The sequence below is a fragment of the Alnus glutinosa genome, chromosome 6 (assembly GCF_958979055.1).
Source record: "Alnus glutinosa chromosome 6, dhAlnGlut1.1, whole genome shotgun sequence".
Taxonomy (NCBI): Eukaryota; Viridiplantae; Streptophyta; class Magnoliopsida; order Fagales; family Betulaceae; genus Alnus; species Alnus glutinosa.
The window spans coordinates 30,134,973-30,149,794 of NC_084891.1; the positions used below are offsets into that span (position 1 = coordinate 30,134,973).

The 14,822-nt window shown below is 37.3% G+C and overlaps 1 protein-coding gene and 1 long non-coding RNA gene across 3 annotated transcripts; both read right to left on the reverse strand.

Moving 5' to 3' along the window:
• Positions 1-481: 481 nt before the first annotated feature.
• Positions 482-1,387, reverse strand: LOC133872051 (uncharacterized). The gene is made up of 2 exons (XR_009900923.1): positions 1,191-1,387; positions 482-1,104 (listed from the first exon to the last, which is right to left on the reverse strand). It is a non-coding gene; the product is annotated as an uncharacterized LOC133872051 (long non-coding RNA).
• Positions 1,388-3,812: 2,425 nt separating this feature from the next.
• Positions 3,813-12,916, reverse strand: LOC133870732 (AT-rich interactive domain-containing protein 6). Of its 2 annotated transcripts, none has more exons than XM_062307938.1 (14): positions 12,490-12,916; positions 11,647-12,086; positions 11,405-11,538; positions 11,261-11,300; positions 8,764-8,816; positions 8,518-8,563; positions 7,954-8,043; positions 7,114-7,236; positions 6,933-6,984; positions 6,772-6,844; positions 5,867-5,933; positions 5,695-5,745; positions 4,758-4,850; positions 3,813-4,143 (listed from the first exon to the last, which is right to left on the reverse strand). In XM_062307938.1, the coding sequence occupies exons 2-14, from the start codon at positions 12,061-12,063 to the stop codon at positions 4,051-4,053; spliced, it is 1,332 nt and encodes a 443-aa protein (XP_062163922.1). In that variant the 5' UTR covers positions 12,064-12,086; positions 12,490-12,916; the 3' UTR covers positions 3,813-4,050. The 2 variants fall into 2 exon arrangements, with proteins under 2 accessions (XP_062163922.1, XP_062163923.1); XM_062307939.1 differs by having other exon boundaries at positions 11,647-12,122.
• Positions 12,917-14,822: the final 1,906 nt, after the last annotated feature.

Consider the following 14,822-nt stretch of genomic DNA (forward strand, 5'->3'; position numbering starts at 1 on the left):
ATCAATCACACGCTCATTGGCTAGGCTTAAGCCCAAGGCCCGTTGTTTTTAATTTCTTATTTTTGGTCCCAAACACAGGATTGGACCGACCGTATCCAAGGTACGAATTTACCGAAAAGTAAAGTTCAAATTAATATCATCGACTACTATTAATATATTAATACGATCATTTGGGCAAAAAATAAAAATAAAAAATAAACTAGAACCTTATAATTATATAATGCCAGCGCTGATGATTTCCACCTACAGAAAAGAAATTTCAGTTGATTGATGAAGTGACCGAACATATTATCGGACAAGAGCCGTGGACGTTTTTGCTTGTGTTGATGAATTTGAGCGGAAACGTTTGTGCTTCATGCATGCAACGATCGGAGCTTTGCAAACAATCATGTCACTCCTCGATCGATCAATCAAGATTCAAGACATTGAAATTAGAAATCCATGCATCCTCACCCTTCAATTTCAACAGACACGAACCATGTAAAAGTTCATAAGCTTTACTCACTCTCAAAAGACGTCTTCAGAGAGGAGGAGATACTATGGCTTATAAAGTGTACAAGACAAAGATATCTTAGCAATGTGAGACACTTTAAAACGCCCCTCACGTGTGACATATTTGACTAAACACGTGTTCAACAACAGGAAGAAAATGTCCATCATTGTCAAAGGAACCCGCTTTGATACCATGTAAAAGTCTATGGAGTTTACTCACTCTCAAAAAACGCCTTGAGAGAAAAGGAGACACCATGACTTATAAAGTGTACAAGACAAGGATCTCTTACCAATGTGGGACACTTTAACAAACCACAATCACTATGAAATGAAAGAAACGTCCAGGCAGAAAGCTCAAGAAAAGGAAAGAACCTCTGCATCGAGTCTTATGGGCTTAGCTATGGGCCACAGATCGAGTTGCCATCCGCTGAAAGTGCTGACATTTTGATGAACTCCAAGCAATCGGAAATCGCTTCCGAATAAAATGAATTTGAGCCATTATATGATCTAGAGCTGCAACCGGATATGCGTCGTCGACGTCCCTCTAACACCATTCTTTCATCCAGAGAACTATTTCCGTTGATATTGCTACTCGTGATGCTTCTCTTGGTTCTACATTTTTTCAGAAATTTCAAAGCTTGCTTATATGGAAACCTCCACTTACAAAAGAACAACCTGACGAAGTAAAAGAACCTCACCCGCAGAACTGAAAACCGCCTTTTGTGCAACCGGAAACCTCTTGATGGAGGCCTTCTCTGACCACTTCTCCAGTCGTAGCTCATATGACCCATTTGGTCAGGGTCAGGGGGCATCAATGGCGGGCAAGGAGTTGTGGCAGCAGGAGCAAGTTTCCATAAAAAGCTATGAAATCTCAACACAAAAAGCGGAGATCAGTCGTACGAGTTATATATATATATGAGGTAATTAGGAATTAGCACTTCATATATTCTGTTTAACTCGTGACGCGCACTCAAACGGGGCATCATCGCACGACGTCGTTTTCTTGTATATACGACGAAGATAAGCTCTGTGCATGATTGACTCGCCCAACCCCGGAGTCTTTTCTTTCGGTCGTCACGTGAATATAAGTAAAATTAATATAGAAGAAGAAGAAGAAAATAAATGATGGTGCCACGTAAGCGAAATTAATTCAACGAACAAGCCCAACTCCTATTGGCCTCTTTGGGACCTTTGGCTCCGTTAACACCTAATTGATATTCAATATCAACAATAATATATTCTAATCACTTCTTTTTTATAAGTAAATACGATAGAGATTAGGATACTAAAATTCAATTGTTTGTTCGAATTACACGTAATTTAGACAGTTCCACGTAGAAAGAACAAGCGGGCCTTACACCTCAGATTGTTCGATTGAGTCAAGTGAGTCCTGTAGCTTAATTTCCTCTATGTGAGCAAATTGGACGGATTGAGATCTTCAACAATTTAAGCCATAATTGTGACCTTGAGCAAATAAGTCTTATATGAACTCTCTTATAATTGTTTGAGATTACAATTCTCAGTAGAACTACACTCCAAAATTAGATTATGCGGGCCTAGAGAAGATGAGAGGTAGGTACGGGATCAATGAAGATTGGGTCCATAATCCATTGGTTGCACAGGGCTTAGTCAAGGTCCTCAAGGAAGTTGCTTATCTTTGATCAAATTCTCCATTGACCACGTCATCACGTGACTGAGGAGTTCCAGTTTTCATCAACCTAGTCAGATCAAAAAGTTAAGGAAAACTTGGTGTATGCCAATAATGGGGTCAAAATAAATTTTAAGTGGGTGACAGGGAATCACAAGCCTAAAAATGTTGTTATAAAAGAAATAATTCAGAGAGGTTTGTCAGTGGTTTGAATGTTCTCTCCTTAAAAAGGTATAAAGAGCAATTCCAGCACATAGAATCATAGATAAAGAGTGGAAGGATAGTGATAAGCTAATGTCTGCATTTCCAGCTCCGAAGTGGCTGTCCACCAAACCCTCCCCTTTCTTGGTTTTCTATTCTAATGGCGATATCTTCTTCTTCTTTTATTTTTTCTTTTTTTCTTTTTGGTAGAAAGAATTGCAGTGGCATAACTACGACACTAGTGGTAGGAAATCAGTATGGAGGCCCTTACGTGAAAGGCACCATCTAAGATTCTAAATCCCTCCAACGTTCAGAGCTTCCTCCCCGGCCTCCGGTTCCCCATTCACAAATGCCGGCCAGGAAAGATTTTGGAAACCATTCAAGACCAGCCTCCTACAAATCAGAAATCCCATATTGAACCTAATATTCTAAAACACAATAAATTTGAAATCTATTTTACCGCTAAAATTTTGTTTCGGTGTACAGATTGTGTACATAATGACAAGTCATTCAAAAAATTTTAAATGATATGATAACATATATAACATTAAATCTGTAAAATAAAATCTAGATCATGAAATAGAGAAGATCCTAATCTACGAGGCACGTGGGTCCGGGGGAGCCGATGAAAACCAAGGACCATGTTAAGTGCACAAATAGGGAAGAGAAATGCTAGGAGTATAAAAACTTCTACAAAAAGAACTTTACAAACTGACATAGCATTATATATAAAGACGAAAATGCCCTTTTAGCAAAACCCATTATTTCAAGACCACCCAAAGTCCTCTGATTTCTCCAATCAGAGACCGACTGATTTTTTCGACCATTATTCCAATCTCGCCGGACAGCCGGTTCGGAGTTTTCGGCTTGCTCCGATTCAGAGTTTCCAGCTAGGCGAGGCTTTCTTGATGGTTCGAAGTCTCCAACCACGAACAGATCGTTCCCCGATCAGGTGCGTCATCTGGTTGTTCCCGGCCGTCTGTCTTTCGACCAAAAGCTTTTGGTCGGGGTTGTGGTCAAGTTCGAGATTGTCTGAGATTCTAGGTTTCCATTGGGTCGAGGTGCTGGGTTTCCGATGGTCGTGGTGGCCGTCGTGCTGAGTTTCCGGTGGTGTAACGGTTTCCAGCGAAGTGGGTTCAACAAGGGATGAAAAGGTATTCGGTGGTGTAATGGTTTCCAGTGAGGTGAGTTCAACAGGGGATGAAATGGTATTTTTGTCTAGGTACGAAAATTTGTTTTAACTTATTTTAATATTAAGCTAATGTTGAGTTGATGTGGAGCCTCTCACGAGACTCTATCAGTTTGTAAACTTCCCTTTGTAAAAGTTTAAGTACCCCTAGCATTTCTCAATAGGGAAACTTCCAAAGTCCAAGCCAACAGCTATTTAATTTCCTTTGCGCTGATCTTTTAGATATCCTAACCCTGTCATTGCCAAAAGAAATTTGGAAAACTACAGCTGGAAAAAATCAAATAAACCAACTAAACATACTTCGATTTCATCAATTCATGGGTCCTCTAAAACTAATATGAGAAATTTACATGGAAATAATTAGCCAAACCTGGCATTAAATTTTAATTTGGTATTTTGGACTGATCTAACAAAGAGAAAATTAGTTCTAAGCTAAACCTTCATGCCTCAATGCCCTAAATTTGATTCCTTCACAGAAAAATTGATTAGCTGGCCATAAGGATCAGATTCAAATTGACCGTTACTCAAAAGGGACACGTACAAAGAGCCGGCCATGCAGGCTAACAACGGCAGATGTCTGAAGTGGATCAATTCTCGCAGGTAAGCTAACGACCTGAAACCCACACCAATAAAGAAATTTAAAGGATCAGTGATAAATCCTTGCAGATTTTAAAAGAATGATACTGAAGGTAATAAATAATTAACTCCTAAAAATATGACGAGATCAAATACTCAGGACACAATAAATTCTACTTAGACCCAACTATATTGCTGGTCCTTGCCATATACAGGCGAGTTCTTTCCACATGTATTTGATTATTTCAAAAGCTAGACATAAATAAAGGATAAAATGAGGAAAGAAATCGGAGATAGAGAGAGATACGAGGTGGGGATTTGAATAGCACGAGATCAGCTCAGCTCAAAAGAAAGCCGTGTTTAACAGAGAGAGGGAAACTAGAGAAAGGCATGGAGGCTGTGGTTTGGAGCTGGTTGGAGACGGTGGTGGTTGTGGTTGTGGTGGTTTAGAAGTTCCTCTTCAGATTGTTGGATCTTTTCTCTCCAAGTTTTGAGAACCAAAAACAATAAAATACCAAAGAGAAGTACACAAGAATAGAAAAGGCATAAAATAAAAAAGAAAGAGTACACAAGACTGAATACGAGCACAGGTAGAAGGGAAATCTGGAGAAGTAAAAAATAGAGTTCCTTCAATCAATGTCAAAGACATACCTTTTTAAAGGGTGTGATACCCCAAGGATTATCAAGCTGCTCTGGTTGACCAGTTATAACCAAACGTCCAGCTGGATCTGATTGAACTCGCACCTGGGTGCACCAAAAAACAAGGCTGGCCATAAGCACCAGAGACTGAGTAGTAAATGTGATCCCACACTACAATGAAGGGAATATATAATTATAAAGTAACACAAATAAGGGAATACAGAAGTCTGAATTCTGTTTGTAATCCACAAATCATTCCTACTGACAATCAGAATTTCTTTAAATACGTCCTTGAATTCACTCGAGACACAAGAAAAACAGAGACTGGAAAATACATGGGTTCTCTTTATTGGAACTTTGTTTCTATTGATTTTTGTTTCCAGATGGTTAGTTACTCTTTTACCTTGGAAAACATATACCAACCCCCTGGGGAATTTGTCGCACCTACAAGGTATATAACTTCACAAAATCCTTATCACTTAGTTTTCAACTTTTTGGATATCTGTGTGCCAACAACTCCAAATTGGATCAGTTTCTCCTCAACAAATAAGTGTGGGATTTCTCGAAATAATACCGGGAGCGGGAGATTCAATTAACTGAGGTTCAAAGGGTGAGATTTCCTCTCGACCATCAATAGGTTTGGCTAGGGCATTTATAACACAACCTAAATAAGCCTCGCTTACTGATATCTGAGCAATTCTTCCTGTTGCTTGCATTTACAGGTGCGAGTGTGTTGTACAAAATAAAATAGATTTGAAGTTGGAAAAATGAATGAGTGTCACTAGTGTGAGGTCATCCAAAATTCAAAACATCACCAAAATCTGCAGCTGCTTTCTACGTGAATATCATTGGTGACAACAGGCTTTGTTTGCCATCAAAATTAGGTCCATAATGAACAAATCAACAAATAGAAGGGTAAGAAAAAGAGTGCATCACAAAGAATGCTTACCTCCTCACGCAGTAACCCAGGGACTAGTGCATATACCTCAAAGCAATCTTTCTGAGCACAAAAACAGTCCTCCAAGTAGTCAGGATCCCAAGAAAAGCTACTTGTCACATCCACCAGTATTGCTCTTGGGAAGATAAAACATATTAGAAAAGATAAAATAAAACACACTTACAGTTTCCCGCACATTAATCTTCACCCAATCAGCTGGGGGTCCGACATCAACAACTGTTGTGACCAGTCTACCAGATGAAAACCATTTAGCTTCGATTCCATCAGAAAATAGAAAAAGAAGATTCCTATAAAACTTAATTGTGCATGCTTCACTTTATATATATATATATATATATATATATATATATATATATATATATATATATATATATGAGAAAGGGCTACAAAATCATTTGTAAGGACTTGGGGCCCAACACACAAAAGTTGTGTTTCCTTGTATACCCTGGGGCAAGAGATCAATTCAAACTTTCATACTCTATATTGAAGCTCTTTTTTTTTCGAAAGTTAAAAAATAAAAAATAAAAAAAAAAATAAAAAAAAAAAAAAAGAAAAAAGAAAAAAGAAAAAGAAAGAAAAGATGAAGAAAAGAAAAGGAAAGAAGAAGAAGAAAGAAAAGAAAGAAAGAAATAAGACAGAAAGAGTGTCAAAAAAATAAAAATAAAAAAGACACTCTAAAAGACAGAAGAGTATTCTGATTAATTTTTTTTTTGAAAAATGAACAAAGATCCTTTGCCGCTTTTATGCATCAAAACACTGGTGATTGACATTCATATTCCACGAAAGAACTTTTTCCAGTTAAGGTTTCTCCAAGTTCATGTGAAAAAAGCAGAAAGATAAGCAATCAAGGCTTAGCACATGATTTTTGTGTAATGAAAGGATACAAAAGGATTAAAGTGACACTGGTATGAAGAAAATTCAAATGAAAAATAGGATTCATTTTACAAAATTTCCAGTAAAAAACTGTCAACATCCTCAAATAAACTGCCCAACCTACAAACAGTCTTGGGACATAAAAGGAAAAATCAACAATTATTAAAAGAGGAAAAAAAATTACAGAGACTTAACTGCTTATCTGCTTCAATAATTGCAGCTTTCTCACCATGCTCCAGACTGGTCGGTGATTTGTGTTTGAGCAAACCTGACTCAGAAGATCAATACAAATTGAGAATACATTTTGGCATAAAATAAAGGTTGGCAAGAAAGATCTTTATTAGTGGAGAGCATACCAATACTTCTGAGATTCTTTTCACGCTTTTGTGCAGAATTTAAGTTCTTGTCCTGTCCAGAAAAATTAAAAAATAAAGAGCCATTATTAAACTGAATTGGAGGACATAGAAATTTGGTATGTGCAAAAAATAGGGAGTTTAACAATAAAAATTATAATTAGGTTTGAAGGTTTTAACAGACCTTAATAATAGGCTCAGCAACCTCACCATATCCAAGAAGTCGCTGGGAGTGCCAACCCTGCATTGCACGAGCTGCAGCATCCCGCCGTGCCCTACCTGATCCTGGAGCTTGGTAGCCACTTCCCTGCAAAGAAACTCATAGAGTTTAATTCATGGAGAGAGAGAGAGAGAGAGAGAGAGGAATGGCTTAAATCTAATATATGCAACAGTAGACCAAACAACACATGCATACAATTTTCTTTAAATCACGCATTCTCTATTGTGAGTAAGCAATTATCATTTATGCTGATGATTTCCTAATAAGCAAGAAAAGACTGGTGCTACATGCCCTCAAGCCTCACACTGGCACAGGCTGCAGGTTCTACCTTATAATATAAACATAACATGTTGCATTGCTAGTAGGCTCTAAAAGAGATGAGTCTTCTTTTTAACATGAAAGGACAGCAGGAGCACAGGAAGAAAGGCCTCATTTTCCTCTTGAACACAACAATATGATTTCATGGAGTACTCACTTTATGAAGTAGATTCTCACTTCGAATGAAAAGCATAAGTTCTCCAACATAACAATTGAAACCCCTATTCAAACCTGCCTGGAATTTCAACATGCAAAACCCTACATTTGCATATATAGCCTCCTTCTAAATCCTATCATACAATTTAAGCATAACACTTTTAATCATAGTAAAAAACAGAGTAGATAATCTTATCCTACATCACATACCATCAATCTGAACATAAATATTTTTTTTGATAAGTATCAATCTGAACATAAATATTCCACTACCTGAGACCAAAAGAAAAATAAAATTCAACCAAAACTAAAATATAAACTAAATTCTACCTCCTTTTCAACTCTTGTAGACACGGGGACGGATCCAGGGAGTTGAAGCTCACCAGTTTCCCTCTTATGCTTCTCATATTCCAAAAGTGCCTGCACAAACTGAAAATAATCAGGGAAGAGAAAGACAGAAATAAAATCAAGCAGATTATTCTTGGAAGGTAGCAATTTATTACGATGATCGAGACACACTGCAGAATATAAAGCTGAGAAATAGACAGTAGTGACATTTGCTTTCATAACACCCCCCCCCCCCCCCCCCCAAACCACCAAAAAAAAAAGAAAGGCACACGCAGTTAAATATCCACTTTATTGTATTTGAGAGGGAAAAAAAAATGAAATGAACATCATAAATGAGACATTCCAATTCAAATGATGCCTACACCACTTAAAACTTCCTAATTTAAAAGCCCCCATGCGTAGAGAAAATAAAAATAACCAGTGCTGCAGTCATTACTAGTTAAGTCCTATCCACCAACTTTTGGATTGCAAAAAGAAAGAAGATGCATGACTGATTATTTCAACTTGAATCCACACAATTAAGCACCCCATAAGTCTAGACATTACCTTCTCATAGAAAATGCGGAATGTCCAAGAGACTGTTGTACAGGTCCTGTAGAGAGAGAGAGAGAGAGAGAGAGAGAGAGAGAGGTAAGTTCATTGAACAAATTATGAAAAGATATTATCTTCTGTGCAGCTTACAAACCCAAAAATTTAAACAATTGCTACAGCAGAACAGCTAAACTTCCATATGTCAAAGCCATGCAGATTGTAAATGATTATAAAAAAACAATCGACCAAAACATTCCTTACTTGGGGGGATGGAAAGACTCTCCTACTTGCCGCCACAACTTGGATGAAGTCACCTGCAGATACCATAAAGTAAAAGCAGCTTTGTTATATTTTAATAGTATTACAACATTTAATCACAAAACCCTCAGTCAGGCCATTAGTCGATCCAGCAAAGGTTGAATTTTGTACATCCTATCATAGATTGCCTATGATATTTCAACTCAATCAAGTCTTTGCCTAAGTTTTGAACATTCTTAGAGGCCAGGACTCGGTTAAAAGGGGGAAAAAAACGTAATCGTGGTGTGGGTTGGGGTGCATCAATTGTAAATGACATGAACATGTACAAATTTCTTTTCTTTTCTTTTTTAAAAAAAGAAATAAAAAATAAAAAAATCTTACATACTACAAATGCCCATAGGCACGTGTTAGATAAGTGGTTTACCCAACAAGCTAACAAGTTTACTCATTATTTAACATCCAATCAAATCATGTAATAAAATTTAGCAGTGCAGTTTAGCAGTAGAGAATCCCAGCTGAAGCTCAAAATTCCTAAAAAAGAAAGTAGAAGACTCAATTTCATAATTCATTAATGTTAACGAAACTCGCATGGAAAAAGGGAAAGGCAAGACTTTATATATCTTACATATTTGCAAATGGAAGAAGATAAGAGAAAACTCATTTGGATTGTTTTGAAAAGAATTTTTTAATTTGTTTTGAAAAGTGTGTTAGTGGCAAGGGCCACATCTGAAAACTCATTGGGATGACTGATGTTTGAGAAGTGTTTTTAGTGTTTGAAAAGCGAAAATATTTTTCTAAAATTTACCAAACACACCCTTGATTTCGTAAATCGTAAATGAAGATAATCTCACCAATCCCATTAATTTAATCACTTTTCAGACACAAGGAGATATTCCAAAATAAATAACACTAGTTGCTTCACCTACATTGGAAAAGTTACCAGTTGCCACAAAAAACTAACACCTCTGCTACTATGAGTAACGCTCACGAAAATGGAGGCATTCCTACATTCTGCTCTTCGATGGCCTCATCATGAATATTTCCTTTCCCTGTTTTATGTCGCTACTCGAGGCATTTAGATTTTGAATCAGAATTTAATCAGGTGCTTTGAATCTTAAATCATAAATTTCATAGTACATAATAGCTACAATTGTGAGAACTTAGTTGAATTGGTATCAGTCACCAGGTTAGATCCAAACTACCACCATCCTCTTTTTCTTCTTCTTCATTGAAAACTTCCTCCAACACTCCTGCCACCAAGCACTCAAGAGTCATAACAGTTGCAAGCCCGCGTCAGAATGAGGTGGTACTAGGCTATATGGGCACCAAAGCCATAGTCCTTACAACATTCCCTGGCCTCCCACTTCATGGGAGCCTATTATCTGTTGTCAAAAACCCCCTAAATACTTTCTCTCAGTAATTGCATGTTGTTCTTCTTGCTCATGCACATCTACAGAAAGTAAGAACAGCCCTAAAAAGGTTTGTCAACCTTGCACCCACCAATTCTGAATACCAACTCCAGTGAAAACAGAATGAAGAGCCAGAGCAACATGCTTTGAATGTGGCAGCTTTGCTCTTATACAGGCTTTTATGTTATGATGAGCAATTGAAGCATTGGAATAAAGTTGAGCAACTATGATTGCTGCAAATTTGTGAAATATGAAGACAAGGTAATAAATACTAAATTGGATCATTTGCCCCTCAGTTCCAGACAATGCAATAGAAAGTATTGAATTGAATATTCCAAAGAAATGAAGCTGAAAAGCAAGATTTGGTTCCTAACAGACTAATAAAAACCTGAAGCCTTTGAAGAAGGGAAGAGTAAAAACGTTATCTCAAGTGGTAAGGGCCTTGGTCTTGGTGGCATTTTCATCAGGTTTAAGGTTCGAATCCCCTTAGGTACAAACAATTCCTTGGGGCCACCCACCGGTGAAGCTGGAGTATTACCCAATCCATATAGAAGGGACACTTTGCATGGGTCCGAGGTTTACCCAACAGGGTTTGGTCGACAAAGTGGCCCTACCCTGGAGGGGTTTCTCGTCATAATTTTTTTAAAAAAAAAAAAAAAAAATTCCAAACAATCACTCTCTTCCCTCCTTTGGTTTCTACTTAATTAATACATGGATTTAGAAGCAATTAATCTATCAAATAACCTAAACAAATATCAATTATGTAACCAATTGCATATATGCCAATCACACCACTCCAGTTTAAGTTGCAAAAACAACTTCTCATCCATTTCATATATAATATTACTCCATGTTCTAGTCAACATGCAAATTTTTAAGTTTGAGTATTACAAAATATAGAACCTCATTTGCATTAAAACCATTTCATTTTCTTAAGTGGTTTATAATTATAACCAGAAAGTTGAAGTTAAAAAATAATAATCGTGCAAGTGTTTACTTGCTGATGTCTAATAAAGCAGGAAAAAACAAAGAATAGCTGTAACAGAGCCTGAAATATAAATAATTACTAACATAGGATGATTAAAGCATACCAGTTCGTAGCCACCCAATCTAATAACAGCTCTCCATAACCTACACCCCAAGAAAGCATGCATAAGTTAGCCCCTACATAAAACCAGACAAGGAAATCCCCACATTCAAAACAATCAGTATCATCATCATCAACAGAAACTTACTTGAGGCAGTTTAGTGGCTCTCCATAAAATTTAGGGGGCTTAAATTCAAGAGCCTTCTCCCTATGGAAACGCTCCAGCTCCTTCATGAATGCAGCTTGCTCCTGTGGCGTCCCCCATTCATCTGCCTCGGACATCTGCACATTAAGCATGAAAAATCTGAGTAACATGGCATTTTGACTTGTACCCCCATTTGTTAAATTACCGAAAAAAACAAATTTGCGCCGGGTTTTCACTTGAAGTACCTCAACATCACTCAACCATACATTCTTATTTTGAGCTACCGGGGTCGAATACCCCACAGCATCAAGAGTTGTCGGAGCTTCAAGATGAATTTCAATGCGGCCATCGGTACCATTGCTTTTACTTTCTAGCGGTTTTTCATTAACCTTAACATCAGCAGCACCATCGATTTTTCCATCATCAACGGCAGCCTTATCATCATGAGCATCAAGCATAACCTGATCTTCAGCCGGCGATACGAGACTCTTATCCTCCTCATTGGTCCCCGATTTCCCATTTTCACTACTAGGGTTTTGATTTTGATCGTCCTCCTTTGAGATAGTAGTAGGATGCTCCTGGCGTTGAACACTCGCATCAACAAGGTCGATATCGGAACCTTTGGGAGAATCCTGTTCCAACGTTTCTTTATCCCCCTCCATCTCGCTTATATTGGTTCTTCAGTCTGAATGTAATATTATATACTACGTTATATATTTTACTATATATTATAATGCATTATTGTACTGTTGTTAGCACATGATAAAATAAACGCAAAAATCAAGAAAACGACACTCATTGCCGGTGATCCACCAGAATAAAAAAAGGCTTAAATATTTGACAATTTTGCCTTTTTTTTAAAAAAAAAAAAAAAAAAAAAAAAAATCGAAACCCTAACTCCCCGTTTGGTCTCTGAGATAACGAAGGAAACATAAAGAGAAGTGTCACAATTTCGAGTATTTTTTTTTACATCGTTTCCCTCGTATTTTGCTCGAGAACCAAACACAGAAGTGTCTCTTCGAATGTGTTAAAAAATGCGAGAAGATAAAACACAAAAGACTCTTTTCTTAAAGTTCACGAAAAAATACCACGAAAACGGTTCTTAGAGGAACGGCGGAGGTGTATGAAGCTTGCTTGCTTGCGAGGGAGTGAATCTAAGGGCGCAAGTGAAATGCCTGCCGAGAAAGAAGACCCCAACGGCGTCGTCTTAGGGCTTTCGGTTAGAGAATGCAGGGGAAGAGAGTGTTAGGAAATAAATGTAGAGAACGGAAGGGAATGAATTCTTATCCAGAATACATAGAAAGTGTCGTTCATGGCATGTACAGGTGGATTTTGTTAAAGTGAGGAGCACTTAAACGCCGGGGTGGTGGAGAGATAGAGCTGACTCTGGATAAAAGACGAATCCAGCCAGAGGAAAACCCAGGGCGGTCAGAGCGTCCTCTGCTCGTTTTGGAGCTCAAAAACCGCACCTTTGACTCAACACGGGGTTAACACCTGGACCGGTTTAATCAGAGCGAAATTCCCCCAAATTAATTCGTTTTAAAGGCTGCGTTACCATTTGGGTGTGTTTGTCTCCGGGGTGATGTACATTCTCGTGCCGGGATAGGGTCAATGCTGCGTTTGGTTTGAGGGATTTGGAGGGAAAAGAAAATGGGTTTTTTTTTTTTTTTTTTTGGTAAGTTAAAAGAAAATGGGTTTCATTTGTGTCCAGTTAACATTACGGAAAATAAGTAAATTTTTTTTTTTTTTTTAATGAGCTATATGATTCCATGTATTTGATAATGAGATTCGACACTGTCATTGATAGCGATGGCAATTAGTCAATTTCCTACTTCTTTTTTATTTTTTTATTTATTATAAGTGATACGTGACGTATTTTATTTGTTTTAACATAACATGTTAATAAAATCCGTCAAACTTTTTAACGATAGAAAGTAATTTGTTATTTATGCATACTTCAAGTGGCTATTATAATATTGTTATATATAAGGAGTTTATTGCAAATCAAATATGAGCAATAAAAGGTTTTCAAAATAATGGTCCCAAGTAACGTGGCACAATTTCATCACTTTGTGTTTCACCGGGTGACACATTACTTAGAAAAAAAAATATATATATATATATATATAGAAAACTTGATTTATGAGTTTTTTTATTACTAATTAAGTTAAATACTTTATTGTCTCGTCAGTTTTAATAACTTTATTTTTTTCAACCTCATTTCATTTTCGATTAAATGTGGTACCTCACTTATGAGTAGGGTTGACAATTTTGACACGACTCAACAACTCAACGTGAACACGACATAAAATTAGCAGGTTTGAATTTACCTTAAACGAGTTTGAGTCATAAATGGGTTGACCCGTTTAGCTCGGTCTGGCGGGTAGTGTCACGGGTCACTCATGGGTGACCTGCCAGACACGAATTTTTATTATTATTATTATTATTATTTTAAGTAAATGGCCAAATGGGAATAAAACTGAACATGGGATTATTAATTTATTACTATTTACTATTGAAAAAAAAAAAAAAACCCTAACTTCATTACTTCTTTCCTTTTTCCTTCAACAATCAACGCCGCCCCCTCTTCTTCTTCTTCTTCCATTTCTTATTCTTCAGCGCGGGTTGCGCCGCCCCTTCTTCTTTCCTCCCGCTCGACGCTCTCTCTCTCTACTCTCCCCTAGCTGCCGCTCTCCTCGTCTCTCTGCTTTGCCACTCTCTCTCTCTCTCGCCGATGTCACATCCGGTACCGCCAGCATGTTCAACATTGTATTTTATCTACTTTTGCTGATATACATGAAATTCTAAGGAAACATGGATATTTTGAGACTTTTATATTCATTTTAATTCTATCTATCTGGTTTTTTATTGGTCACGAGCGTGTGTGTGATGATTTTCAGGGTTTATAATTATTTGTTTGACCGTGTGTTTGTGTGCTCTGTTGTGGGATTGTGATGTTGGCCGTGTCCATACTCGTTGGGTATGTGTATTCCGGCCAGTGAGTGTTTTGTGTGTGGTGTCTACCCAAACTCTCCCTGTCCTGAAGCCCGGCTGTAGATTGCTTGTAACATATTTTGAAATTGTATGAATCATATTGTTCATTTTGCTTATAATATTTCAAATTTGGCCTACGTTGTTCAGCTTCCCAGTTAGAATCAGAGTTGCCTAATGTGCACCTTCACCCGATATGACCTATTATGTTAAACGGGTTTCACGAGTAGTATATGAAATCTGTTTTGACAGCCCTACTTATGAGCATATACCCAAATAAGTAATGTTTCGTACACACACTTTGTACAACAACGTTAACATATAAATGATTTTCATGTTATTTATTTTATTTTATTATTTTTGTGCAATAAACATTTCTCATACCCAAATAGTACCTCAATTTATCTGCAGTAAAAAAAAAAAAAGAAAA

What these genes read in the sequence shown, in the direction of transcription:
- LOC133870732 (XM_062307938.1), bottom strand. Translation starts at nt 12,063, where the DNA reads ATGGAGGGGGATAAAGAAACGTTGGAACAGGATTCTCCCAAAGGTTCC. An exon ending in TATGGTTGAGTGATGTTGAG is followed by an intron (nt 11,539 to 11,646) that starts GTACTTCAAGTG and finishes CTTAATGTGCAG; the next exon opens with ATGTCCGAGGCAGATGAATG. An exon ending in AGATTAATGTGCGGGAAACT is followed by an intron (nt 5,746 to 5,866) that starts GTAAGTGTGTTT and finishes TTTTGTGCTCAG; the next exon opens with AAAGATTGCTTTGAGGTATA.